The following is a 25,741-nucleotide window of genomic DNA, read 5'->3' as shown; positions in this document are numbered from 1 at the left end:
CGGCGTCCAACGGCAGAACCCATTGCCTGCTTCGGGTAAGGATGCAACGTCCACATTTCGGATGAAAACGGCTGAGATTGTCATTCAGCGGCTGCCAAAGGCCATTCAAATGTCCGCAGCTTCTCAGGCAGCCACGCGCGGCTAAATTTTGACGGGGCACATCGGATCGCCAAACTAAAATTGATGAGTAAACGTCTCCCAAAACGGTCTTTCGCTTCCGAACTTCATGTCTTACATCGCTACCACTTCATCCTTCCTATATTTCGCTACCGCAAGGAGGCATCGCGTGGGAACCTGTCAGCTCTCGTGACAATATTTTGATCGTCATCAGGATTGTCGTTCAGGGCAGTCGCTCTGATCGGGCCTTGTCGATGGTTCTTGTGGACCCTGCAGTGGGTTGGACGAAACTCTGCTTTTCTTTTGTATGACTGCACTTGTCTTAGAATGTGGCTGGGGATGCGAAGGGGTGGAAGGGCGACTTCGTTGGTATCTGAGGTGGGAGCGAGGAAGTTTATTCGCTTGCTGGCTTTCGCTTGTTTGTGAGTTTTTAAAATCTCACGAGACGTTTTCTCCCCCGACAAGGGTGCGATGGGCAGATGTCTCGAGATCAGCGGTGAGTTTCATCGCATTGAGGCAGCAAAACGTGGCGAGACTCTCGGTGCGGCATTCACCCATGTCCTCGTGGCTCGGCAGTCGTCTGTCGATCGAGGTCGTACAGCGTGGTAGCCGAAGCACATTCAATTCAGTGAAGGACCTGCGCTGCTTTCCAGTTCTGTCGAACAAATGTGGCCGTGTGTTCTTTTCGCTCCCAAGCCTCTTCCTTGGCTCGAGCATGGCGAACGTAGCCCCACGATCTCTCAATGCACGGCAACCTGGAAAAGATGGCATCGAAGCCACATCGAGAGAGAGAGCACATCTCGATCCCATCCCTTCGGCAGAATCCGATGACAGTGATGACGGACCCCTCCTAATCCACTCCCATCGATGCTGCACCTTGCTTCTGCCCAGCACCCACGCACTCGGGACGTCCTGCCATTCGTGATAGCACTCAAGACTGCGTACACGACGTACGCGAGCATGTCTCAACGAAAATTGCTTCTTTCTCCCGGACATCCTCTTTCCTCGTGCGTGAGCTCGAGCGCGACGAACATTCTGAGACAACATGATGTGATGTGACCACGTATCCATTCCCAGTCATGCCAGTAATGCCAGGAGAACGAAGCATGGCAGTCTTTTGCATGGCATGATTGTGAATCACTCGTGATCTCCTCGGAGCGTGTGCATTGTTAGCAGGAAGAGTGTGGGAAGATGCTGTCCTTGCTCAGGGTTATGTGCGCGGCGTCTTAGGTTTAGGGTTTGGGTAGACTCGAAACCGTGCTTGCGGTCGTCGCTGTCGGTTTCATTGCGGTATTGGCGATAGAACATCGTTTAAGTAGGGAGAGGTGATGATCTGTGCTTCACTGACAGTCTTTGAAGTATACTAGCCTGCAATGTAGAGGTTGTGGGAGTATTCCAAGCTTGTGGTGTAGCAGCCTTACAGGACATGTCGTGAGTCCAACTTCATCCCGTCACTTGGATGCTGGGAAGACAGAAACCAAATAAGACACCGGAAAAGATGATGGACGACGGTGTACACACAAAAAGCAGATTCTTCGCTATGCTATGTTTTTTTTTGCACTGGAGACCTATTTGCATAGAGACACATTACTCTTCTCGTCGTATTCAGCACGAAATCCCATCGCAGGGCAAGACATGACCTTCCCTCAGCCCATCTCTGCCACCTTCACATCCAGCCCGTCCCTCACCATCTACCTCCCCATACGAATCACTCCAGCAGCAATCAACTTCTGCACCTTCATCGCAATCCCAGGATTGCGCATATGCTCCTGCAACGCCGCGGGATCCCCCTTCGCCTGCTGCAAAATACTCTGCATAATAGGATCCTGCAAAATCGCCATGATATCCGGATCTCGCTGGATGCGCTGCTGCGCCTCCTCCTCCGTCTCGCCCTCCCGCGCGGCGAATTGCGCCTGCAACGCCTTCTGACTCTGCTGCTCAATCTCCCGCGCGTTCTTGCCGTCTTTGTCGTGGGTGGACGCCTCGGCGCACACGTCGAGACATTTGTTGTACTCCTTCATCGCGAAGAGGGCTTGGGCTTTGCGGAGGTAGGCGCGGATGAAAGTTGGGTCGCGCTTGAGGGCTTCGTCGCAGTCGGCGACGGCGGAGGGGAGGGTGAGGAGTTTGATGAGGCAGGCGGCGCGGTTGGAGTAGCCGCGCGGATCGTCGGGCGCGCGTTTGGTCATTTCGGTGTAGGCTTCTACTGCACCTGGCCAGTCGAGGTCTTTGAATTTCTGGTTGCCGAGTTCGCGGGCTTCTTCGGCTTTGGCGGGGTCGATGTAGGCGTCGCGCTCGGTGGTGATCTTGCTCTTCTCGGCGGCGCGGAGCTTGGCGAGGATGTCGGGTGTGCGGTGCTCGGTGAGAGAGCGCTGGTAGTTGTCGATGGCGTTGGTGTAGTCGCCGAGCTTCTCGTATGCGCTGCCCATGCGGCCGAAGGCTTTGGCGATGAGCTTGAAGTCGGCGAGGACCTCACGACCGTACTCGATGGCTTGTTTGCATGCATCGATACAGGACTGGTAGTCGCCCTTCTCGAAGTGTGCAGCGGAGAGGTTGGTGAGGTAGGTGATGTCCTTGTGTGTCTCCCAGGCTTTCGTGTAGTGTGCAATGGCCTCATCGAAGTTGCGCTTCTTGTAGTTCTCCGTTCCCAGCGCCTTCTCCTTATCAGCAGCCTCCTTTGCCTGCTTCTTCGCAATCGCCTCTTCATCTTCGGGTTCAGGTTCAGGTTCAGGCGCCTTCTTCGGCTGCTCCTCCTTCTTCTGCGGTCTCGCATCAGGCATTGGCACATCTTGTCCATCTTCGTGCTCAGCCTGGAACTTCTTCGCCGCGGCATCCGCGTCGTCCGTGGGGTTGAAGCTCATGTCCACGCCCAACAACACGCTCATCACCTGCAAGAATCGCGGGTCTGAGAACATCTCCTGCTGCATTCCTTGTGGATTGCTCTTCATGTTGTTCAACTTCGCCATAAATGCCGTGTCCGCCAGCAGTCCGCTTGTCTTCGGGTTCGCAGCCAGCTTCTGATACAACTGTGGGTCATTGAACATGTTGCCCAGTCCACCACTCGGATCGACACCATCTGCGCGAGCCTCATCTTCGATCACGCGGTTGACTGCTGCGAGACCATTTTTGGCTTGTGCGTTGTTTGCGTCCAACTTAAGCGCCTCTTCAAATGCTTGCACAGCTCCGATCAAGTCGCCAGTGCCGTGAAGAGCTGTTCCCTTTCGTCCCCATCCTTTTGACCAGTCTTCCTTCAGCTCTGTCGTCTTGGTAGCAGCTTCGAGAGCTTTATCCCATTGTTTGAGCGAGGCATATGCGCCGGAGAGGTTGGAATAGAGGACGTGGTTGGTCGGATCGGCGGCGATGGCTGCGGAGAACTTCTCGCTGTTGAGTTGTTAGTATGCTGTGGTAGGTTGTAGTCTGATTCAAAACTTACGCAGCTCCAGTGAAGTCTTTGGCGGCAAACAGAGCATTGCCCTCTGCCTTGAGTGCGTCTGCGCTCATGATTGTTTTGATCGATCAGTCAGTGGGCGGGGTATGAGTAGTCTTTGATCGGTTCGTCAGTGTATCTGGTTCAGAAGTGATGATGTTGTGGTAGAGAAACACAGAACTCTGGTGGATCTGTTGACAGAAGAATCGAGCATTCTGGAATAGCTGTAGCTAGCGGCGGAGTTAAGACTTCGGAGAAAGGTAGAATTGTGATGCCTCAGGCCGCCTATCACATGTGAGAACAAATGTGAAGCAAAGAAAATGGCATCGAGAACAGCGTCAATTATCATCATGACGGCTAAGGGACCCAGACACTCCACCTATACATGTCCTAATCGTGAGTCCGCCAACTTGTCATCCTCGTCTACCGTATCTTTCTATCCACAGCATCATCTCATCATCCTCCCATCCGGAGCCCAGATGTAACAGTGCAGAAAATAGCCCAATGCATTTGCAGCGCAATCCTCAACACAGTCCAGCATCGTACACTACGATATCTGCTCGTATCGAGAAACCACATGTATTATGTATACCAGCAAATCGAATCCCGAGTCATGTCTAGTGCTCGAGCAGTCTCAAGCTACCCTGCACCACCACGTTCTCGAGCACGGAACCCGGAGGAATGTCGATCGTCGAGCCCTCGGTCGCGACGATGATGACGGTACCCTTGAGCACGACACCACGGCCGAGGTTCACACCTCCGGTGATGGTGAGATGATCAAGCTCGAGGATCTTGGGAATGGAAGGGATGCGGCTCTGGAAGTTGGACACCTTCTTGAAGTCGTTGCCGAGCTTGATGAGAGGAGCAGGGCCGAAACGGTTGGGGTCCATCACGAGCTGGCCGTGCTTGAGCGTGTAAAGGTCCGACTTGACGAGCATGAGATCGGAGCAGGTCTTGACTGGCAAGAAACGGCGACGAGGCACGTTCACGCCGTGAGCGTTGTGGAAGTGACGGATCGCGGCACCGACGGCGGTCTCGAGTTGGATGATGTTGACGTCGGCCTCACCCTTCTTGTCGGCGGGGATAGTCTTGCCGTTGGGGATGATCTCCATGGCGAGCTCGTTGTTCTCGACGATGCGCTTGACCGCGCGGAGGTTCATCCAGATGTTGTTGGTGTTGAAGTACTTGAACTTCTTGATGCTCTTGAACTCGTTGGTGTATTGCTTGGGGACTTGAGCAATCTCCAACAGACGAGCCTGACCCTCGTAGTCGATGATGGTGCCACCCTTGACATCAGCCTTGGTCTTGTCTGTCAACTCCATGATGTACTCTGCTTTTGTCTCGACCATGTGCTGGAGGATGTTGAGGTCAACCACGGCGCCGAGGTTGTCGGCGTTGGAGAGGAAGAGAATCTCAACACCGCGGTCGATGAGTTTGTCGAGGATGCCAGAGTTGTAGAGCGACTCGAAAACGTCACCGTGGCCTGGTGGGTACCAGTCGGAGATTTGCGAGTCGGCGGACTTTGGTGCGGGAAGGAGCGAGTCCTTGAGGATACGTGGGTAGCGGGATTGGTTGAAGGTGAGGATGTCAATGTTGTGACCCTCGTACTTCTTGATGATGCTTGCGGTGTCGGCGTCGGTGTTGAACGAGTTCATGAGGACGAATGGGACGTTGACGTCGTATGTGCGGTTGAGGTGCTCAATCTGGCGGACGGAGAGATCGAGGAAAGACATGCCGTCGCGGACCTCAATGACAGACTTGGGACCGACGCAGCCCATGGAGGTACCGAGACCACCGTTGAGCTTGAGAACGGCGAGCTTGCCGAGGAAGTCGACCGACTCGGAGTTGCCTAGGCTGTTGTAGTCGACGACCTGCTCAGGCTTTGGTGGGGAGATGCGGTTCCAGTCAATCTCGTTGCCCTTGGCCTTGTCGTTGAGGTAGCGGCGGAAGAGGGCGAAGAAGTTGTCCATTTCCGTCTCGAAGCGCTGGAAGGATTGTGAGTGTGAGGGAGTGCGTAGGGTGTGACTTCAAGACTGACCTTCTTGAGAGCTGGGTCCTTAACGCCATCTGAGAGGTTGTTGAGGGCATTGCGCATCTGCGAAGCCGCAACGGATGTGGATGTGTTCTCGAAAGCCTATACATATTCTCGGTCAGTCATACTGGGTCTCCAACATGCCTTGGTGATGGTGTCGCGCCTTGAGGCTGGTGGTAATGCGCGAAGCCGAAACTCCTCGAGTGTGCAGCATTGTGCCGTGTCTGTCGGTGCCGACTGTTCGCAGTAGGTTGCTGCCGGTGCACGCTGCTCTGCATGCCGCCCGTATACCATGCGCATGCTCGAGTCTTCGAGAACACACTTCCGGCCGCCGCCGAACAGGCCTGCCTGAACCTTGCCACGGGTGGGCATGCTCAGGTTGTCCGTCTCATCACATCAACCACTCCAAGAAGTGTGTATTGCACCATTGTCCATTGTTCACCATGATCCTCCTCCTATTGAATGCTGCTGCCGCGGCCATACGGTATCACGAACGCGAAGACGAAGAAAATCAAGCTCAACTTACCACATGCGACTGCGACTTTCCGTGGTGACGGTCACCCTCGGCGCCATTGCCTGGCTTCAGGTGTGTGGGAAGCGCGTCCTTGATCTTGGTGGGAATGGAAGACATGATTGCGGTGTGTCTTCAGTCTCGAGGGTGGTGGAAGAGGTGTTTGTTGTGGTGGGTGTTTGGAGGAAGTTCTGTGAAGTGACGAGCGGTCAGAAGATTGCTCGTGGGAGAAACGTGCGGTGCCTGATGTAATGCTTGGAGCTTGTGTGGGGTTCTTGCCTGCTTTGGGGAAATACTCACCGGTGTTGTATCCGCTGTGCGGTCGGGGAGGTGGTGGGATGGGAGGGAGATGGTGGTGGAGGATGATGAAAGGAAGGAGAAGAAGAAGCGCACGGGAAGTTGTTCCTTCCTCTTGTATCTCCGTCGGATTCGGTCGTCTTGTGTTACTGCGCTCTCATGTTTTTTTAGCGCCTCAATCGAAGTGGACCCTGCGTGGAGTTGGCGGGCAGCTTTGCAGGGATGTGACAGCATTGCTGGGCCGCTAAGGAGGGGACGGGAGCCACTTTCACCGCACGGAATCCCCTCACCTCATACTGTAAGACTGCAGTAACATTCAGTTCTGGATGCGTATACTGTTATTAGCGAGCTGCGAGCTACAATGATCGTGCCATCTCAGGTCTTGCCGCCTCCACGGAGCGTTGGGTATAATGATCACAATCCGCCACACGGGCATGCTCCAGCTCTCCGCGTTCGTCGATCCAAGGATAGCCTGGTCGTTGCGCTCACACCAACGACAAAGGTGTGCCACGTCTCTCAGCAATCAGCATGAGGTCAGAGAAGACACACGAGAGCATCCACAAACAATCGTCAGCCATGATCACCGCAGAAGAGCAGGTCATCCATAACACGAGCGCTGTCAGAGACGTTGCTGTTCCTGTTACGATCTTCTCGAGAGCTTTCTCAAAGTCCTCGGTAACAACGGGACCATTCAGCCCAGCCGCTCGGCAGAACAGCCCTGCGAACCACGATAAGTTTCGCCGCATTCCCCAAACACGCCCCCACAACTCACGAATAATCCTCAACCAAGACCGGCAAGGCAAGATCTGGAAGCTCATCGGCAGTGTACGGTGTGCAGGGCAAGCTCGGCCTCGCCACTCGACCCCACCCGCGCCTCAGCTCTCAGCTTGATCTCGTCAGATTCACTTTTCTCGGCTGTGAGCGGCCGTCAGTTGGCGTCGATCCGTCTGCAGGTCAGCGCCACCCGTCGTCTTTCACGATTGACAAGAATAGTGTTTCGCACACATCCATTGCAATAACGCACAGAACACCGCGTCTATCAGTCATTGAGTCTGGGTGTCGACGATGATGAATTACATCCTCGACAGCATCCACACCGAAGTGAGGACGAGCTCAATTCCAGCAGATCAGTGTTCATCGCTTCTCTATCAGGATATCCACTTCTTGCAATCAACGCGAAACAGCGACACATCGTCTTCCCACATGGCAACAGTCTATTTTGGTCGCTCAACCTGCGAAGTGCTCACTCGGCGGGCGCATGCCGGCTGTTGAAGACTTTTGCTTCGCTTCGCTGCCATGCATAGACGCATGCCTTCCTTTCCTGCGGGTGGCCGAGACAAGCCATCTGTGGCTTGCTCGCATGGTGTGGTGAAGCCCAGAAGCATCCCTCTCTCGTTTTCGAGACGTAGATCACTCGTCCATACTCACTGTCTTCGCCGGCGTCGCAAGGCAAAGCGTCGTTGCGATTCGTGGCGGGTCCGTTCATGTTGAAAGCTCGTCGAGATCATGCCGCTGCTCAAACAGCATACGGCTTGACAACACTGAGCTCTGCCGCTTTGCTCGACTTCCCAGCACTCGGGATCTCTCTCGTTACCTCCAAACCCGGCGCCTCCGCCCAAGCAATCGCTCTCGGCTTCTCCATCTTCAATCGCAACGTTGCACCAGGAAACTCCTGATCGAGGACCCGTTTCCGTAATTCCGCAACCGTGTACTCAATCAACGTCTCCAGCGTCTCATATGTTGTCGGTTCAATAATCTGTTCCCTCCATTAGCCACAGAACCCAAACGCCTTTCCCGGAATCTCCATAGGAACGACTCACATCAACAAGCATCCTCTCCAACCCCAACATTTTCACCACAACCTCCTCCCCGACTCCCGTTCCCCGTCCCACCCACAACCCAAAATTCACCACAACCGGCTGCCTCCCCTGCCTCTCATACGCATTCACCCCAAGCAACGTCATAACCTTCACCCCCCTCACCTCCACTCCAAACCTCTTCTCCTCCTGCCCAAACTCCCTTACAAACACCACCCCTTCGCCAAACATACTTCCCTTACTCAACTCCACCTCAACCCTCGCCATCCTCAAAATTCTACCCGCCAGTTCCCTTACGATCCCTTCTACCCTCCTCAGACACTCGGGCAGGCTCAATGCTTCCCCACCGCAAGAGGCCAGGACTCGTTTCGCCAGCGTGCCATAGTGGACTGTACTCCCATCCAGTTTATCGGCCGTGGAAGCGGTGCTGAAGGCGGAAGAGGTGAGGTGGAGGGAGAGGGAGAGAGTTGCGGGTTGAGGACGGGTTTGAGACCAGATGTCGGGGAGGCGGAGGCCGAAGGGGAGGGTGAGGTTTGTGAGGTGGATTGATGAGGAGGGTGGGGTGGGAGTAGAGGAGGGGAGGAAGGACATGTTTCGCGAGAGTTGGGAGATATAGTGCAGTGTCTTTATCCACACTGAGATAAGTGGTATGCAGCTCGGAGATCTTGTCGGTGATGTATGGTTTGTGGATTTGAGGGTTTTCAAGATTTCTTGAATCCTGTCCGCTTGGATCTTGAAGTGTCGTTGGAGAATGGGACTTGGAGATGTCGGAAGTGTCAAGAAGAAGACGGACGGAAGGGTCGGAAATGTTGGATGTTTGCCAATGCATGTTCAAGCAGACAACGCAGAGTGGAGTTCACGGATCGCATGTGGAGAGAGATGGGTGAAGTTCGGGAAGACAATGGATTTGATGCCTCAGGCACGCACAGACAATGCATACTTCGACTCAGACTCCTCCTCCTTTCTCTCTCCCACATACAACACCATCTTCCATGACCTCTATCAAGCTAGACCTCCACCCTCCAAGCCACGGCGAACGCAGAAGTCAAGTCTTTCGTGAAGCCATTGCATCGCACAACGGTCCTCATTGTCGCACTTTGCACGTTCTCCCAAATGACCTTCTCGACATTGTCTAAAAGAACAAGTTAGCGAATGCATGATCGGAATGTTATCGCCTTGCGACACTCACTCGTGCTATCAAATCCAGGACCGTCTCCCATATTTCCGTGCCGCTCTTGACCACCGGCCTGCACGATCAGATTGATGGCGTTCTGCAGAAGTGTGCCCGGAGCATCTGTGTAAGCCAGCGTGACCACGATCTTATTCTGACCCTTTGGGATAGCAATCTCGACACTTTCCCAGCTATTGCCAATCTCCTTGCGTAAGGCCGGTACATCAAACTTCGTCGCCTCAAAAGGGTTTCCGCCATCAACAAATCCACACAGCGGATTCGTGCCCTCGATCATCTCAAGCGACCGCTGAACGTCGACCCTCCCAAATCCCTGAGCGTAGTCAAACACCTGACCTGCCGGCGCCGAATGATTCACCGCCCCGTTGATCAACAGTGCCTTGATCAACGCGGCGCTAGGATGCGTCTTTCCCCTTATGCCCAACGCCTCCCTTAGCAGCGCCACACACCCGGCCACCAGCGGTGTAGCCATACTTGTGCCCGACATGAACAACCAGTTCAGATCTCCACTCTTCCCGCACTTCTTCTCAATGTCAAGTCGGGTGAAGAGATCCAAGCCCTTCGCTGCCGGGGACAAGACCGCGACTCCAGGCGCTACGACATCAGGTTTGATGCGACCGACAACATCCTGGTCTTGAGCGTTCTTATTACTGAGCGTCGGACCCCGACTGCTAAATGCCGCTGTCTGAGCAATCGTCGTGGCCAGCTTCCCACGAAAGAACTTCTGGCCATCATTCGCGCGCGTGGACCCCGTAGCGCCAACGGTAATGCAATTCTTCGCTGCGGAGTTGTCTCCAATCTGAGCGACTGGGACTTTGCCCTTATTAGCATCATTCCCGGCAGCGATCAAAATGGTAAAGTCCGGATTCCCATGCACAAACGAGTCGATAGTCGTGGCATCGCTCTCATATCCGAGCTGCGTCTGCTTCCACTTATCGCCCCACGAATTACTGTGGATTCTCGCGCCGAGAGCGTACGGTGCCGACCACAGCTTCCGCAAGTCCAGGGGCTGTTTGAGGATGTACTCTTTGAGATTCGTGTTCCAATTCAGCATCGATTGGACGATCAATCTCGCTCCAGGAGCCGTTCCTCGCACGACCACCTCCTTGCCAGACTCCGGATCGATGCACATGCCACTCCCCACGATCGAACCGCAGACATGCGTTCCATGGCCGATGTGATCTCTCCCATTATCTTCATCCCACAGATCGAGGACTTGCTCGATCCGACCCTTGAACGCAGGATGCAGAATCCCATCCTCGGCTCCCGCTACGAACCCCTCATCGATGCCCGTATCCGCCACGCAGACAATCTGACCGTTGCCTTGATACTTTGTTGACACACAGATCTCTTCCTCCCCGAGGAGCACCGCCCTCGCGCGGTCATTATACCACGTCTTCGGCTGTACTTCCTCGATTCGGTTGACGCTATCCAGAGCCGCGAGGTCCGCGAGTCGGTCTTGATGTACGGTGAGTCTGACTTTCCCGGGCACGATTTCCAGCTCGGTGATGGAAGCGCGGGCTGCGGTCGCGATGAACGGCGCCAGCTGGTTGGCAGTGACGTTCGGTATGTCGTGCAAAATGAGATCGACTTCGTACTCCGTTTGGTCGGGCTGCGTCTCCACCATTTCCGAGAGGGAGATCGTCTGCTTCAACGCTGCATCATATCTGTCGGAGTCCCCGCCATCAGCTCGCTATCCCTCCTTATCGATGCCAAGGTGAAGGGCGAAGACTCACACAACCACACTCCTCACCCCATCCGCCCTCCTCAGCACTTCCAAGTCACTCGGTGTGTAACGACACAAATACGTATTCTCGGAAACGTACTCCATGATCTCCACTCCGAGACCAGCGAGAGCGGACTTCTGATCAAGAGTGAAGGCATCATAGCCCTGGACCAGAATGAAATTGGAGTGCTCGGCGGTGGGTTGGGAGAAGATCGGGCTCGTGGAGAGATTGAGGGTGTTGCCGTTCACGGTGACGAGGGACATTGTGCTGGATACAGATTCTAGCTATCGAGACGAACAAGCTGTAAAATACGATAAAACGAAGTCGATTCGGAATTTGCGATTGAAGTGCGAGCAAGACGCGAGCAAAGCCACCTCATCTTCCTGTCGAGCGATGGACACCATCGGCCAGTCCGTCGAAGCGAGCACACTCGGTAACGCTCCCCTCGAACCGACAGACCATTCGCTCACTCCAATGTGTCTCGAAGCGGACAGTGTGCTCGGCTCGAATCACAACAGCCTGCATCGAGCTGAGGGACGGTCTTATGCGGCTCGCTTCGAGCTGAAAACGCCGAACTCAGCTGAGTTCTGTCTGCTAGCACTCGGGCTGAGCGCTAGCGTTGCATGCACTGCAAGCGACACCTGATGTGCGTGGCCGAAGACTCATGCTATACCAGTGCCAGTTGAGTGCTATTCTACCAGCCTTTATCACAGTCAGGGCATGGAGTTCGTATAGACACCATCGACCTCTTAGCACAGAGTATAGTGGTCACAGAATACGATCGTTAAATTCGCCCAGTCTTCGAAGCGAGATGCAGTCTTTTGTAGCGAGGGTACAAACTCCAATCGGCGACTCTCGCATGCCCAGTCAAATTCCGCCTTACCAGACCTCGTTGTTCGCGGGCGTCGCCCCATCCGCCAGAGCGAAAATGTCCTCGTCAAAGAACTTGCTCACGCCCTCTGCCCACTTTGTGCCCGCCGCGAAGAACTTCATGAACGCCTCGCACTTCTCCACCGCCATACGACATCCCAACAACGCATTGAAGCCCTCCACATCGTTCAAATTTGTAGGTGGAGCCTCGTCGGAATGATCGTAGTGGGAGTGCTCACTGCTTTGGCCCGCGTAGGTGTGAAAATTGGAGATGGGACCCCATTTGTCGTAGGTAGTGGAGGAAAATTTGAGGGGGTCTGGGGAGGGCGGTTAGTCTTGAGGTCGGGAGTGGTCAGCGGGTGGTACTCACGGTCGGAGATCTTGTCCTCCGGATTGAGCATCACCCGTCGGGTATGTCCAATCGCGTAGGAGTCTTGGATGATGTGGAAAATACTCCCGATCGCGCGGCGTGTGATATCGGGACTCGCAAACGCTGCGTTCCGCGCGAAGACAAATTCCAGTGTTTTCCAGCGCTGCGGAAAGGCGAATGGCGGACAGAGCAGGTCGTTCAGCTTGGTCTTTTCAATTGTGGTGTCCTTCGTGATGCCGTCTTCGCCATTGGCGAGCTTGTAGATGACTTCCAGCCAGGTCATCAATTTCCGCTTCGTGTCTTGGGGTGGTTCGCCCAGAGTGGAGGCCATGGCGTGCAGGAATTGGAGGTCGCCGTAGTGAGATCTTCCAACGACGTTCTGCAGGCGGTTTGCGTCGTTGTTCTGCCATTGGTATTCTCCGAGTAGGTAGTCTTTGTACCACATCGCGGCGGTCGAGTAGGTTTTGTTGTTGCTGGATGTGTCTTCGAAGAGCAAGCAGGCGGGATCGTCGTTCCAGACTGCGCCGCGGACGTATTCCCAGTCGTGAACGCTGACGTTTCCCAGCGTTGTTCCGCGAGCCACGCCGAAGTTGCCGTGGATTAATGCGGCGAGGGTGATGCTTTCGTGGATGGGTTGGTGGATTTTGCCGTATGGACCGCCGCGGACGGACATGAAGGTCTCGACTTCTGTTCCTCCGTTGTCGGACATGTCGGATGACTGGGTAGCTGGGAGGGAATGGTATGGTCTTCGAGTCAAGCCTGGTGTTCTGCCTTTGCGATGAACAAATCGAGAGTGTCGTTGTCAAAAGCTGAGGAGGAAGGGCGCTGTCCCGGAGTCTGTTGACATCGAGTGATTTGCGCTTCAGTCTGTTGCGTTGCCATGCTTTAGCGATTGATGCACAGTAGCATCAGGCAACACTCTAGCAGCCTGTTGGCGTGCATAGACGATAGACCTCAGCTGATGGAGGGCTTCAATCTCAGCTGATGAAATGCTCCAGCCTCAGCTGAGGCAGAACATAGACTGCGTGCAGTCTACCAGTAATGAGCGGGGAATATGCAGCGATATTCACTAGACTGTGCATGTTGTGGCGTACAGCTACGACCTTTCAATGGTCGGGCGTGGAAGGGTGGGGTCGATTGACATCTCGGCGAACGGAGATTTTGCACGAATAGCTCGGCGTTGTGAATTCCGTGCTCCTTCCTAATTGGGCTTTATTCGCCAGCTAGCTTCCGGGATGGATCAGGCTACGGGCAAAGCAGACGGCAGGATGAGTAAGCTATTCTGGTCACTACTGCTCCCGACGTCCGCACTCATTGTGTTCTGCGACCGGTCTCCGTATCTACCGTGCCTGGGACATGGTCAGTGGTCTGATCACGCGCACGCATGCATTCGTCCATTTTCAGGAAAGATGCGGGCGGCGCGAGGTCGGAGCTGAAGATATGCAGCTAGTCCATCGAGCCAGTCCGGTGCATACGACGAGCGGTCCACGCGATGCTTCTCGGGGTTCTATCCGATCGCGTCCAGGTCGAGACTGCAGACTGTGGCCGGCTGATGCCCGAAATTCAGCTGAATCGCTCTTGATCGCTCGGCTACGACAACTGTCGACTGCGCGGGCGAGCTTCCTGGAGGAGACGCAGGGTTTGGTCCAGATCCGTCTACGCAACATCCGCCTGCGCTTTGACTCAGAGGAAGCCACCTCGTACAGCTCGACGAGACTCGATTCGCTGAAAACAGCTTCAATGGCTGGCTGAGCTGTATGTCGCAGCTTCATGGCTGGCTGAATGCGAGTGGTGGCTGCTTAAAGCACCGGAGTCGCCGGTGACCACGCCCTGCCGCGCACGATATGCTGAAGCGATGGACCCCAAGCGAAACGACTGTTCACTGTTGCTGAATTCCGGAGTCTATAAAAGATCAGCAGTTTCCCTCGAAGTGACCAGAATTCGTTTTCCAATCTCACTCTCTCCCACAGCTTCCAGCGACTCTCCATCACTCTCCTCAAATCTCAAAGTCCCTCAACTACCGCAATCATGAGCAGCGCCGACAAAGACAAGGAAGTCCAAGAGGGCAACGCCGGCTGGTTTGAGCAGGACGGATACCGCATCAAAGCCGAAGGATACGACATTCAAGAAGCTACCGAGGAGAGCACCAACGGTGTCAACGCCAGCGGCGAGCCATTCGAGTCCGTCGAAGTCAACTGGAACACCGACAACGAGGGATCCACCGATGCAAGCTTCCAAGAGCACTATGGCATCACTTGGTGGAAGATCACAAAGGCTCCCTGGTATTCGCCCTTCACCTGGGAGCTGACCGTGAATGTCCGAGACACCTACCACTACATCTTCGCGGATGAGACGAACACGTCCGGTGGCATGTACCATCTCGACTGCTTCAAGACAGGAATCCATACAGTGCAGTATCGGTCTGATAAACCAAAGATCCACAAGGTCTCCGGAAGCTAGGCGACGAGCGGTGACTGCGGCGAGCCCAGGTGGTATGCATTCCTGAACGCATCTGTTCGTGGAGACGGAGACGAGCGCTAACATTTTGCGTCACAGGATGGACAGATCTCTCTTCTGGACCCCTAGGTCGATTTGTGAAGGCTGGTCGGTCGTTGGGATATATTCACCAGCTTCTGCGGCATGCAATCAGTGTTTTGACATTAGTTGATCGGTCCTGAGTCTTGTAGCATCGCCAAATTCAAGTCAAGAAAAGAACACGCATTTTCTCTCACATGTGCGCTCTGGTGATTCGCCCATGACGCATTCTCCACTCGTTTCAGAGCTCACAAATGCGAGGTCCACACGGCAAGTCGCATTTGCCATATTCAGTTTGTGGCCCCCAAAATGTGGAGCCCAAGGCTGAGTCGCGAGCCGCTCGAGCACTTTCAGCTGACAAGAAACTTGGGCTCTTGCATGCGCAGCACAACACGTGTCAAATCGTCGCTCTCGATGCTTGACCGCTGTGATCTGAATGGCGGCGGCCGGCTGCTGTGCTCAATGTGTTTGCTTGTCGTCCAAGGAGAAAGCTGGCCAAAGGGTGAATTGCAGGGCAATGTGGCTGAGTGCCCTTGTTCAATGGCGTCAAGTTCGTCGGCGGAATTCAGGGCGGCGATATCATCTTCCCTGTATGAGTGTGAGACAAAACATGCTCATCGGACAGGCGGTCACGACGTCGTAGGCCGTGACAGATGAATCTTCATTCCATGTCGAGACATTGATGGAAGTCAGAAGTTGAAGGAGAGCGGAAGGCTGCCACAAGCGACAGAAAATCGCGCTAAAGAGAGCTGTCCCAATCGCACGGCATCGACAGCTTCCACGCGCTGAACACACTGGGATAGCTCGTCAATTAGACTTCCACACCAGCCAACCTTCCCACTTCTTTCACCATGACATGGTACATGCCACGCTCTTTACTCTGAATCTCCTCTGTCCGACATCCTACTGTTTCTCACTCCTTTACTCCTCGCCGACCGCGCTGGCGAGCTTCACTGACTTCCACCACATCGCCGGAGCCAAGCGCAGCTGAGCCGAGTCTCTCCTGATAGCTATCTCGCGCGACAGCTCACCGCGCCGAAGTCGATCACCACGACACAACTCGCTCACCCAGCATGGAGGGCACCGCGAAGGCCGAGCACGAGCTGAAGGCTCAGGGTGTTGTCGAGGCAGCTCAAGATCCCAATACGAGCGTCACGTCCGACGATGCCCAGAAAGCAATGGTAGACCAGGCGAGAGCAGGAGGAGCTGCTGCCTTCACATTCAACCCAGACGCCAGTCCGGAGGAGAAAGCTGCACAAGCTCAGGAGGTTTGTGAAATCAACTGCGCCCGCGAGCCAATGGCTACTCAATGCTGACATGCTGTGTAGCAAACTGGTCCTCGATTGCACAGGAAGCACCAAACCGCCATCCTAGCCACCGATGCTGACGATGGCCCTGACGCCGGCTACGACCTCCCACCACCGAGCAAGAAAGGCGCGATCTCGGACGCGGCGAAACCTGAAGACGACAAAGACACCGCACACGCTGCTCAGCAAGAGGGAGAGGATTGGGCCAAGGTCGGATGGGCACCGCGTTTCGGCAACCCTAGCGATAAGGATGAGGGTGGTACAATGCTGGACCACCAGACTTTTCTCGAAGGAAAGCTGGACGATAAGTTCTTCGGCGATTGGTATCACAACGCGGCAATCATTGTGGTCGCCTGTCTCTCCTCGTGGGTGATCGCGGTGCTGGGAGGTGGCTTGGGCTGGGTCTTTATCGTCATGGCTGGATGCTCAACATACTACCGAACCTCACTACGACGAGTGCGGCGCAACTTCCGCGACGACATTAGTCGCGAGCTTGCCAAGAATGCCCTCGAGACGGACAACGAAACGCTTGGATGGATGAACAACTTCATGGCAAAGTTCTGGCCGATCTATGCGCCGATCCTCTGCCAGACGATCATTGGCACGGTGGACCAAGTCCTCAGCACTTCAACACCTGCCTTCCTCGACAGCATGCGCATGAAGTCATTCACACTCGGCACGAAGCCACCACGAATGGAGCATGTCAAGACCTACCCACGATCCGAGGACGACATTGTCATGATGGACTGGAAGTTCAGCTTCACACCAAATGATGTGGCAGACCTGACCAAGAAACAGATCAAAGAGAAGATCAATCCCAAGCTGGTGCTGGAAATCCGCGTGGGCAAGGCCATGATCTCAAAGGGTCTGGATGTGATCGTCGAAGACATGGCTTTCTCTGGTATCATGCGGGTGAAGATGAAGTTGCAGTTGCAATACCCATTCGTGGATCGAGTGGAGATCTGCTTCTTGGGCCGACCAGAAATTGACTACGTCTGCAAGCCATTGGGCGGTGATACTCTCGGATTCGACATCAACTTTATCCCCGGTCTGGAAGGCTTCATCCAGGAGATGGTCCACGCAAATCTTGCCCCGATGATGTACGATCCGAACGTCTTTCCGATTGAGATTGCGAAGATGTTGGCTGGCTCGCCTGTCGATCAAGCTATTGGTGTTCTACAGATCCAATTCCACGGCGCGGAGGGCCTCAAGAACCCTGACAAGTTCTCTGGCACGCCTGACCCATACGCTGTTGTGTCTATCAACAACCGCGAGCCACTGGGCAAGACCAAGACGGTCCACGAGAATGCGAACCCGAGATGGAACGAGACTGTCAACGTCATCCTTACTAGTTTGAAGGAGCCGTTGACGATCAATCTGTTCGACTACAACGAATACCGGAAAGACAAGGAGCTGGGAGTTGCGACGTTCAACCTGGAGCAGCTCGAAGCGAACAATGACATGGAGAGCCAGATCCTTGAGGTCATGGCCAACGGCAGACCTCGTGGTAGAGTGCAATGCGACATTCGCTTCTTCCCTGTCCTGCAAGGTCGCAAACTCGAGGGTGGCATCGAAGAGCCTCCACCAGAGAGCACGACTGGTATCGCGAAGTTTGTCGTTGAGCAAGCCAAAGATCTTGATGGTTCGAAGTCTCTAATTGGCCAGCTCAACCCATACGCCGTGCTGCTACTCAACGGAAAGGAGGTGCAGATCTCCAAGAAGCTGAAGCGCACCAACAATCCCATCTGGCCAGACGCTGCCAAGGAGCTGCTAATCACTGATCGCAAGAAGGCCAAGCTCGGCCTGGTCATCAAAGACGACCGCGATCTTGCGAGCGATCCCATTCTTGCATCGTACCAGATCAAGCTTGATGACTTGCTGGATCTGACGGAGAAGGGCCAGGAATGGTACAACCTCGCCGGAGCCAAGACCGGCCGCGCGAAGATGTCACTGCAGTGGAAGCCTGTTGCTCTGACTGGCGCAGCAGGTGGCAATGGCTACATTGACCCTATCGGTGTCATGCGCTTCCATTTCCAGTCTGCGCAGAACTTGAAGAACTTGGACACAGTCGGCAAATCCGACCCATACGCTCGTGTTCTGCTCTCGGGAATCCAGAAAGGCAGGACCGTCACATACAAGAACAATCTCAGCCCTGATTGGGACGAGGTATTCTACGTGCCCGTGCACTCTGTCCGCGAGAAGCTTGTCGTCGAGGTCATGGACGAGGAGAATGTCGGCAAGGACCGCACGATGGGCCAGATTGAGATCGCTGCGCAAGACTACATCAAGCAAGGCGAGAATGGCGAATACCAAATCTGCGACACCAAGGACAAGGTCATCTCTGAGCAGGTCCGCATTGGCACCGGCTCGCCCAGAGGTACCTTGAACTTCACTGTAGCGTTCTATCCGACCCTTGCCGTGCAGGACCCGGAAGATGAGGAGGAGCTGCAGAAGAAGGCCGCGCTGGAGGAGGCACCGGTTCCAGGAATCAAGCGAAGTGACACTGCTGGTACTATCGGCAGTGTCGACTCGACTGCTTCTCAAAAGGAGATGAAGACGGCGTTGAATGAGAACGAACAAGAGCAGACTGAGGCTGAGGAGGTGAAGCAGCTGGAAGTGCCAAAGGTCAAGATCGGAGTTGAGGACTTGGGTAAATATGGTAAGTGGGAAGCAAGGGCTAACACTCGCGAATATCATCGCATGCTAACGTTGTCACAGAATCGGGTCTCCTGGTCTTCACGATCCACGACGGCGAGCTTGCGCACGCTGGTACTCACCTGGAAGTGCTCATGGACGACATGAAATACCCTGCTTGGGGCAGCGCCAAGGTCAAGAATCGCAAGCACACCTTCAACGAGACCGGCGATGCCATGGTTCGCGAGCTGGACCTCTCTCGTATCACGTTGCGACTTGTCTCGGACAAAGACATTAAGGACGAGAAGGACGACGACATCAAGGCGAAGCTCTCCGGCAGTCTTCTCGACACTCTGAAGAGATGCCTCTACACACAAACTGTCATCACGCTCAAGGACGAGCACGGCCACGCCAGCAACATCAAGGTTTCCATGCGCTTTCTGCCCGTCAAGATGCAGCTTGACCCCAGCGAGTCATTCAACAACCAAGGCAACCTTCGCGTGGAAGTCTTGGATGCTGCGGACCTCCCGGCTGCCGATAGGAATGGCTACTCCGACCCATACTGCAAATTCTCGCTCAACGGCAAGGATGTCTACAAGACCAACAAGCAGAAGAAGACGCTTCACCCGGCGTGGAACGAGTTCTTCGAGGTGCCTATTCGCAGCCGCACAGCCGCCAAGTTCGTTGTTGATGTATACGACTGGGACTTTGGTGACAAAGCCGACTTTTTGGGCGGTGCCGCCGTACCGCTCGATGTTCTCGAGCCATTCCAAGCGCAGGAGGTCACCCTCAACCTCGATGGCAAGAGCGGCTCGATTCGATTGAAGATGCTCTTTAAGCCAGACTACATCACTCGCTCGCGACAAGGCTCTTCGACCTTCTCCGGCACATTCGCGGCGCCAGGCAAAATCATCGGCGCACCCGTCAAAGGCGTCGGCAAAGTCGGAACCTTCGTCGGAGGCGGCGCTCTCAAGGGAGCATCTTTCCTCGGCCGCGGTTTCAAGCGCAGAACAGTAAGCGGCCACCAAAACGGCGAGATGACCCCTGATGAACAAGACCCCGTCGGCGAACTCCACCCCACAAGCATGGAATCCGAACGCGACCGCCCCGTCACCTCCAACGGCCACGCAAACGGCATGGACGGCACCGTCATCCCCAGCATCGAAACCCCGCCCACCCCTACCACCCCTCACAAACGCGTCCTCTCTGCCGGCGGCCTTTCCACCGCGGGCCCGGATGCCGGCACAGCGACCATCTCCGTCCTTGGCGCATCAGGCTTCGAAGCCGACACGAAACTCGAGGTCCACGTCCTACACGAGGCCAAACATGGCATGAAAGATTTCTTCCACACCAAAGCCGTCAAGTCCAAAACTGGCGAGGTCAGCTACGATGACGATCCCAAGAAACTCTCCTGCACGGCCGCCACGCAGTTCAAAGTTGTCGTCAAGAATGACAAGTCGTTTGGTCGGGACGAGACGCTTGGCGAGTCGTTGTTCTTCATCAACGACCAGGCTAGCGGTGGGGAGCAAGATGTTAAAGTTGGCGACGGAGTGGTACACATCAAGAGCTCCTTCCTGCCGGCGGATGCGAAGAGTCTGGGACGGAGTGACAGTCCGGGGCAGGGGAGTAACAAGTTTGGGAGGTTGTTGAGTAAGCGCGAACGCAGCGTTACGCCTGGGGTTTAGAGATCTCCTGGGTTGGTTCGACGCGCGACGAGGAGGGTGAGGGATGGAGCGAGGAGGGTTTCATGGAGGAGAGGTGAGGAAGACGAGGAGGACCTGACGAGTATGAGTCTGTTGAGTGTGGCGGATGCTGGAGGGAGGAGGTCGAGTTCGGAGACTACCCTGAGCAAGGGAGGTGTTCTCTTGTGATTTGTGTTGCGGTTTCTTTGGGCGGATTGAGATACCAATATGTGCGTGGGTGACCGTAGTGTACCTAGTTACTCTGGCGTACAATGCGAACAAATGTTGCTTGATCGTTGTATACCTACCTTAGCATGAGTACTTGGTTTCGCAAGTTGATACCTAGGTATCCTTCTGGTAAATCTTTACACGACAATCCATGCACAGTGACGTCGCTTCCCTCCGAACGATCTCGTGAATCCGTCCACCTGAGGGATGTGGCATGCAAAACCTCAGCCACGAGGTCGTCGTAATATGGACTGCTTCACTCGCTCTTCGCCGTAACATATATTACCTTCTTCATCTACACTCTCATCGCAAGCGACGTGGCAACGCGACTTTCGGCGACAAGGTCTGACTCGAGCTTCTCGCGCACCGACCATCACCGAACCGCACGGGGACTGCGAAACGCTCTGCGCACGGAACTGAGATGAGGTTGTCCGGACGGGGGATGCTGGTTTCATAAGTGAGGTGGTGAGGAACGATCGTGCGATTCGTGAGGAGTCGGGAGTGTGATTGAGTGACACCGCCGGGGTTTGGGCTGGAGCAACGGAACTCGGGAGTGAGAGTCAGCTTGAGAGGAGAAGGGAGTGAGAGGGAACTTGTTGGATGTGAAACGGTTTGCGAGGTTTGCGACTGCGATAACGGTATCTATACCTTCTTTCGTGGAACTGGAGACTTGAGCTTGATTTCCATTGCTGAAGACGTGAACCTGCGCATACGAACGGAGGATCTGGACGGACTGGACTGGACTGGATTCTGCGCGACAAGCTGGAGGAGAGGGAGTCTTGGGTTGGCGAGAACTTGAGGCGCAAAGAGACAAAGACGCTGCTGGACGGCGCGAGTTGGGAAAGAGCTGGATCGATACAGCGCGTTGAGCAATAGGCAGGCGAGGTTGGACAACAGGCTGTACCGTTGCGCCAGTGGTTGCGGTGCTGCTCGAGCTGTGCAACTGTTGGACAAAGGCAGGTGGGAAGTACTGAGGCTGTTGAGCTGGAGCGTTGTTGAAAGATCTTCACTTTCGCTCTCTCGTCGGTCGCTGCAGCTGTGAGATTGCCTGAGGACAGGGTACAAGAGACCGGATCGATCACATATCGCGCAACTTGTATCATACGCCCCTCACAACATGGTGAGCAGTACAGCGTCAGCAGGGCCGCAGCCCGCTCCAGCAGCGGGCTCGAACCCGTCTACTCCTCCTGACGCGCACGAAGCGGACGTTGAGAATCGCGAAGCCTACGAGTACTGGGGCTACCTGTTCAAGTCCGACAAGACCGGCACCGACAAGCTCAAAGCACTTCTCCGCGGTTTGAAGCAAGTCATGAACGACAAGTACGAGACGTCCGATCAGCCTGATCTCACGCCTAACCAGCTGGCACACTTCTACCGTGATCTACACGGGAATTACGACCAGCTGTTCCTCGGTACGCCGCATGAGAGTATCGCGTTCATCTACAAGAGCTTGGGCTGTTTGCATAGCTTACAGCCTGCTCATCATACCCACGCAACTGCGTTCACGGACCCCACCGTGCCGGCGCTGAAGACGGAGGGATGGATTATGTGGCAGACTATTCAAGTCCTGTTGGGTCCGGAGGAGCATTCCACGTTTCTGCGAGAGGCGGTTGAGCAGTGGGATGTTAAGGATGTGCAGACTGGAGAGTCATTTCCGAAGATCTTGCCAAGAGAGTGCTTCCCTCGCGAGCCGGATCGTCATATGGTCGCGTGGTACGAAGGCGTATCGGAGCGACTGCGTCGTGAAGCCGAGGAAGAGGAGAAGCACAAACAAGTCGAAGTCCACTATGAGCCGGACCAAAGACGTCTCCACGGTCGCCTACGTCCTTCCAGCAGAAAAGATGCTGACGGCGGCGGCACCGATGACGAAGGCTCTGTCGACTCCCGGGGTCCTGCGCTGGCATACTTTCGCAACCCTCTCTACCGCCACGTCGACGGAAGGCCGAGCATCGTTCGCCAACAATCCAAACGACCGGCTCTCAGCCCACGCCAGACCATGATCGACAAAGGCAAAGAAGCTGCCTCGACCTTCAGCCGTATCGCCCGCAATGTAGGCAGTCCCCACCTCTGGGACGGACGAGGCGGGTCGCGTAGTGGCTCCCACGATACTCGAAGGCGGAAATCCCACCCCGACAGTCGTCTGCATCATAGCACCTCTCCGCCTGACGACGACGTGCTACTCCCGACTTCCACCCGTGGGTCTTATGACTCCCACCACCGCTCATCACAAGGTAGCCACCGCACCCATCGTCGCAAAGGAAGCTCTCCGCTCGAACGCCCGGTCTCCGTCTCCTCCACCGCCGACGACGAATGGTGGGAGAACGACAGCGACAAGTCACCAGTCTACAGTCCCGCCGCGGCAGCCGCTTCGGCTTCAATCCGCCACACCTCCTCGCACTCGCACTCCCACTTCCGCCCTGAAGTCGTGGGCTCCCCGCTCCGGCACTCCCGCTCGGAAGAACCAACGCCCAGCGTGCCGGTGCACGACACGGGAGATTACTTCTCCACAAATGTTCCGGTGGAAACCGAGGAAGGCGAGTCGAGACCTCCGACGCAAGACCATGAGCCGGGTGACGCACCGCCCCCGCTCCATCAGAGGGGTACCACGCCGCCTCCGGTTCCGGCTCCGAATGGAGTGGGAGTCATGTTTGGGCCTTCGGCGGGGCCGTTGTTTGCGAGTACCGTGGCGGCCGCCGTTCCGCCTAGAGGTGGATCCGGGCAAGGAGGTCGTGCGCCGTTTTCACCGCCCATGGGACTGGGTGGGATGCACCGTCATCGGCATACGCAGAGTCTGGGGCCAAAGGCGAGTCCGCAGAGGACGAGGTTTGAGGATTCACCGCCGAGAGAGGAGAGGAGGGAGAGGTTCGACGATGGAAGGGAGCCATCATCTGATCGATACCGTCATCGCCATGAGCACGGACACAGAAGTCGAGATCGCGATTGGGACAGAGGAGATAGGGATCGAGACCGTCATGCTCCGCCGCCTGGAGATCGAAGCCGGAGAAGTGGAGAGTCGAGTCGCCATTCCCACTCGAGGAAGAGTAGTAGGAGGTATGAGAGTCCGAGAGGGTATGACGATGACGAGGATCTGCCGTCGCCGGAGGAGTTCCGAGATGAGAAATTCGACGATGGGAGACGAGGTAGCAGAGGAGGCGGAGGAGGTGGACGGGGATCGAGGCCGATTTCTGGCGAGGCGGGGGTGAAGGGGAGGAGGTATCCTGAGCAGAGTCCGTGGGGAAGGGGAGGATAACGTGGGAACGTTGAAGGATGTGATCTCTGCTCTTGGTTGTGATGCGCTGGATGGATCGGGACCTACGATGTTTTACGAATCATGACTTTGGGTAGCTTGCGGTGGATGATGCTTTGGGGTGTGTATTACTCCACTTACTTCTCTGATACCTTTACTGCGCCGCTTGCGACACGAACGAACATATTCTTCGCTCTACTGTGCTCTTGCACATACGAATAATCAGCATCATGTCTTCTTCCTGCCTCTCAGTTTGAAACCAACTGCTTCTGCCCTTCTTTTCGACTCAATGTCCAATGCCAAAGACTCATACCCAGACCCAACTCAGCTGTCTCATTCCATTGACACCTTTCGCGCACCTTATATATCGAACAGCATCGAACTCTACTTCCAGGCGAACTCTGAAAAATGAAACTTTACGCTCTTGGGTGATGACAAGGGTATTCACATGCGCGCAAACCAATATGGAAAGAGGCAGACGATCTGCCTCTGAAGATCTCCATCTCTGAAGCCGACGCCCGAAGACGCCGGACCGCTCGTTTTGACCTCACTTCTTGTGGATTACGGTCACATTCCGTGCTTCTCACCTGAAAGTGATCCAGCAGAAGAGGGGGAATGAAAGCGATGGGCGTGCATGAGGAGTGAGTCTCGCTTTGTATGCAAAGAAGACATGTACTGACACGTCAAGCCATTTCCAGTCTTCAACGCCGTTGATAACATCCGGGACGGGTCAATGCAGAAAAATGTGCGGCTCCACCGTCTCGCAACTGTGCAGCATTCGATCTCGTCGTCAACATGAGTGGTCTACGGAGATCGATCGACACAACCAGGCCGGTAGCGACAAAGCCCAAAGACACTTTACTGTCAAAGCCCTTGCACAAGCCTTGTAAACCCTCACCAAGAACGGCTAGAGGGTTGATGTGCGAAGGTGCTGTATATCCGCGGGATACGCCTCCAGGATATATCGATCGCTGTTCCGTTGTTTTCTGCAGCACAGTGCACTGTCCTGAGCTTATATCGATCCTTCTGTTGGCGTCTTCCGGTCGTCACCTGCCATCGAGAGGACTGCGTGTTCATCTGAGTGAAATACCAGCCGCTTTGACAATTGTATATCAAAGTGGCTGCGATCGCGTTCAAGAGCTTTCGATGTGAAGGCACCGGTATCAGTGGACAAGTGGTTCCCGCACTGGACAACATACCCTGTGATCGTCACGCCTTGCAGGGAAGCCGTCCATATCGAGAACATCTGACCGGGATGGCATCCAGGTCCAAGTCGCCATCAAGACAGAACGAGCGTCAAGGAGGATCCTTGAGCTTTCAATCCGCTCTCTTCCGCCGCACCGCATTACGACAGCAGCACGGCACGAAGCGGAATCCAGGTGGCTGCGATCTTCGTCTATATCAGCGTCAGATCGCCCACTGAGAGTCACTCGCCTCAGACCAACACCAAATCTCCTCTCGTTGGCAACTCAAAAAGACTCAAGAGCTTCGGAGCACGAAGAACGACGTCCACAGCCAACAACAACCATCAACAACATACCAAGAACAACCGATCATCGACAATGCAAATCTTCAACCTCTCCGTCCTCCTCTGCCTGGCGTCCTCAGCCACAGCATACGCAAGTCCCACCCATCCCTCCCACCACCATCGGTGCACATCCTAACGAAACAACCAGTGGTGCATCCCATGCGACCCAAACCAGAAATTCAAGGGTCCAGGAAACTGCAACGACTACCCGAATGGGAATTGTTCA

The 25,741-nt window shown here is 55.1% G+C and overlaps 6 protein-coding genes across 6 annotated transcripts; 3 read left to right on the top strand and 3 right to left on the bottom strand.

The window, feature by feature from the left end:
* Nucleotides 1–4,158: 4,158 nt before the first annotated feature.
* MYCGRDRAFT_64960 (uncharacterized protein) lies at nt 4,159–6,456 on the bottom strand (the record flags this gene model as incomplete). The annotated part of the gene is made up of 4 exons (XM_003855837.1): nt 4,159–5,526; nt 5,580–5,675; nt 6,100–6,275; nt 6,385–6,456. The coding sequence occupies 3 exons, from the start codon at nt 6,202–6,204 to the stop codon at nt 4,159–4,161; spliced, it is 1,569 nt and encodes a 522-aa protein (XP_003855885.1).
* A 1,441-nt stretch (nt 6,457–7,897) lies between these two features.
* On the bottom strand, nt 7,898–8,995 carry MYCGRDRAFT_106769 (uncharacterized protein; the record flags this gene model as incomplete). The annotated part of the gene is made up of 2 exons (XM_003855836.1): nt 7,898–8,137; nt 8,202–8,995. The coding sequence occupies 2 exons, from the start codon at nt 8,787–8,789 to the stop codon at nt 7,898–7,900; spliced, it is 828 nt and encodes a 275-aa protein (XP_003855884.1).
* Nucleotides 8,996–9,205: 210 nt separating this feature from the next.
* On the bottom strand, nt 9,206–13,063 carry MYCGRDRAFT_106768 (uncharacterized protein; the record flags this gene model as incomplete). Its single annotated transcript, XM_003855835.1, has 6 exons — nt 9,206–9,330; nt 9,388–11,054; nt 11,124–11,381; nt 11,545–11,643; nt 11,998–12,301; nt 12,355–13,063. The coding sequence occupies 6 exons, from the start codon at nt 13,061–13,063 to the stop codon at nt 9,206–9,208; spliced, it is 3,162 nt and encodes a 1,053-aa protein (XP_003855883.1).
* A 1,319-nt stretch (nt 13,064–14,382) lies between these two features.
* MYCGRDRAFT_34130 (uncharacterized protein) lies at nt 14,383–14,814 on the top strand (the record flags this gene model as incomplete). Its single annotated transcript, XM_003857711.1, has 1 exon — nt 14,383–14,814. One exon carries the CDS (start codon nt 14,383–14,385, stop codon nt 14,812–14,814), a length of 432 nt encoding a protein of 143 aa, XP_003857759.1.
* A 1,148-nt stretch (nt 14,815–15,962) lies between these two features.
* MYCGRDRAFT_64956 (uncharacterized protein) lies at nt 15,963–20,780 on the top strand (the record flags this gene model as incomplete). Its single annotated transcript, XM_003857712.1, has 4 exons — nt 15,963–16,161; nt 16,264–17,876; nt 17,961–18,855; nt 18,915–20,780. 4 exons carry the CDS (start codon nt 15,963–15,965, stop codon nt 20,513–20,515), a joined length of 4,308 nt encoding a protein of 1,435 aa, XP_003857760.1.
* Nucleotides 20,781–21,944: 1,164 nt separating this feature from the next.
* MYCGRDRAFT_26811 (uncharacterized protein) lies at nt 21,945–22,727 on the top strand (the record flags this gene model as incomplete). Its single annotated transcript, XM_003857713.1, has 1 exon — nt 21,945–22,727. A coding segment is annotated over one exon (783 nt), but the record flags the coding sequence as incomplete, so codon positions are not given.
* Between the last annotated feature and the right edge of the window lie 3,014 nt (nt 22,728–25,741).

Source organism: Zymoseptoria tritici, chromosome 1, assembly GCF_000219625.1.
Source record: "Zymoseptoria tritici IPO323 chromosome 1, whole genome shotgun sequence".
In the NCBI taxonomy this organism is placed as follows: Eukaryota; Fungi; Ascomycota; class Dothideomycetes; order Mycosphaerellales; family Mycosphaerellaceae; genus Zymoseptoria; species Zymoseptoria tritici.
This window is presented reverse-complemented; position numbering and strand designations above follow the sequence as displayed.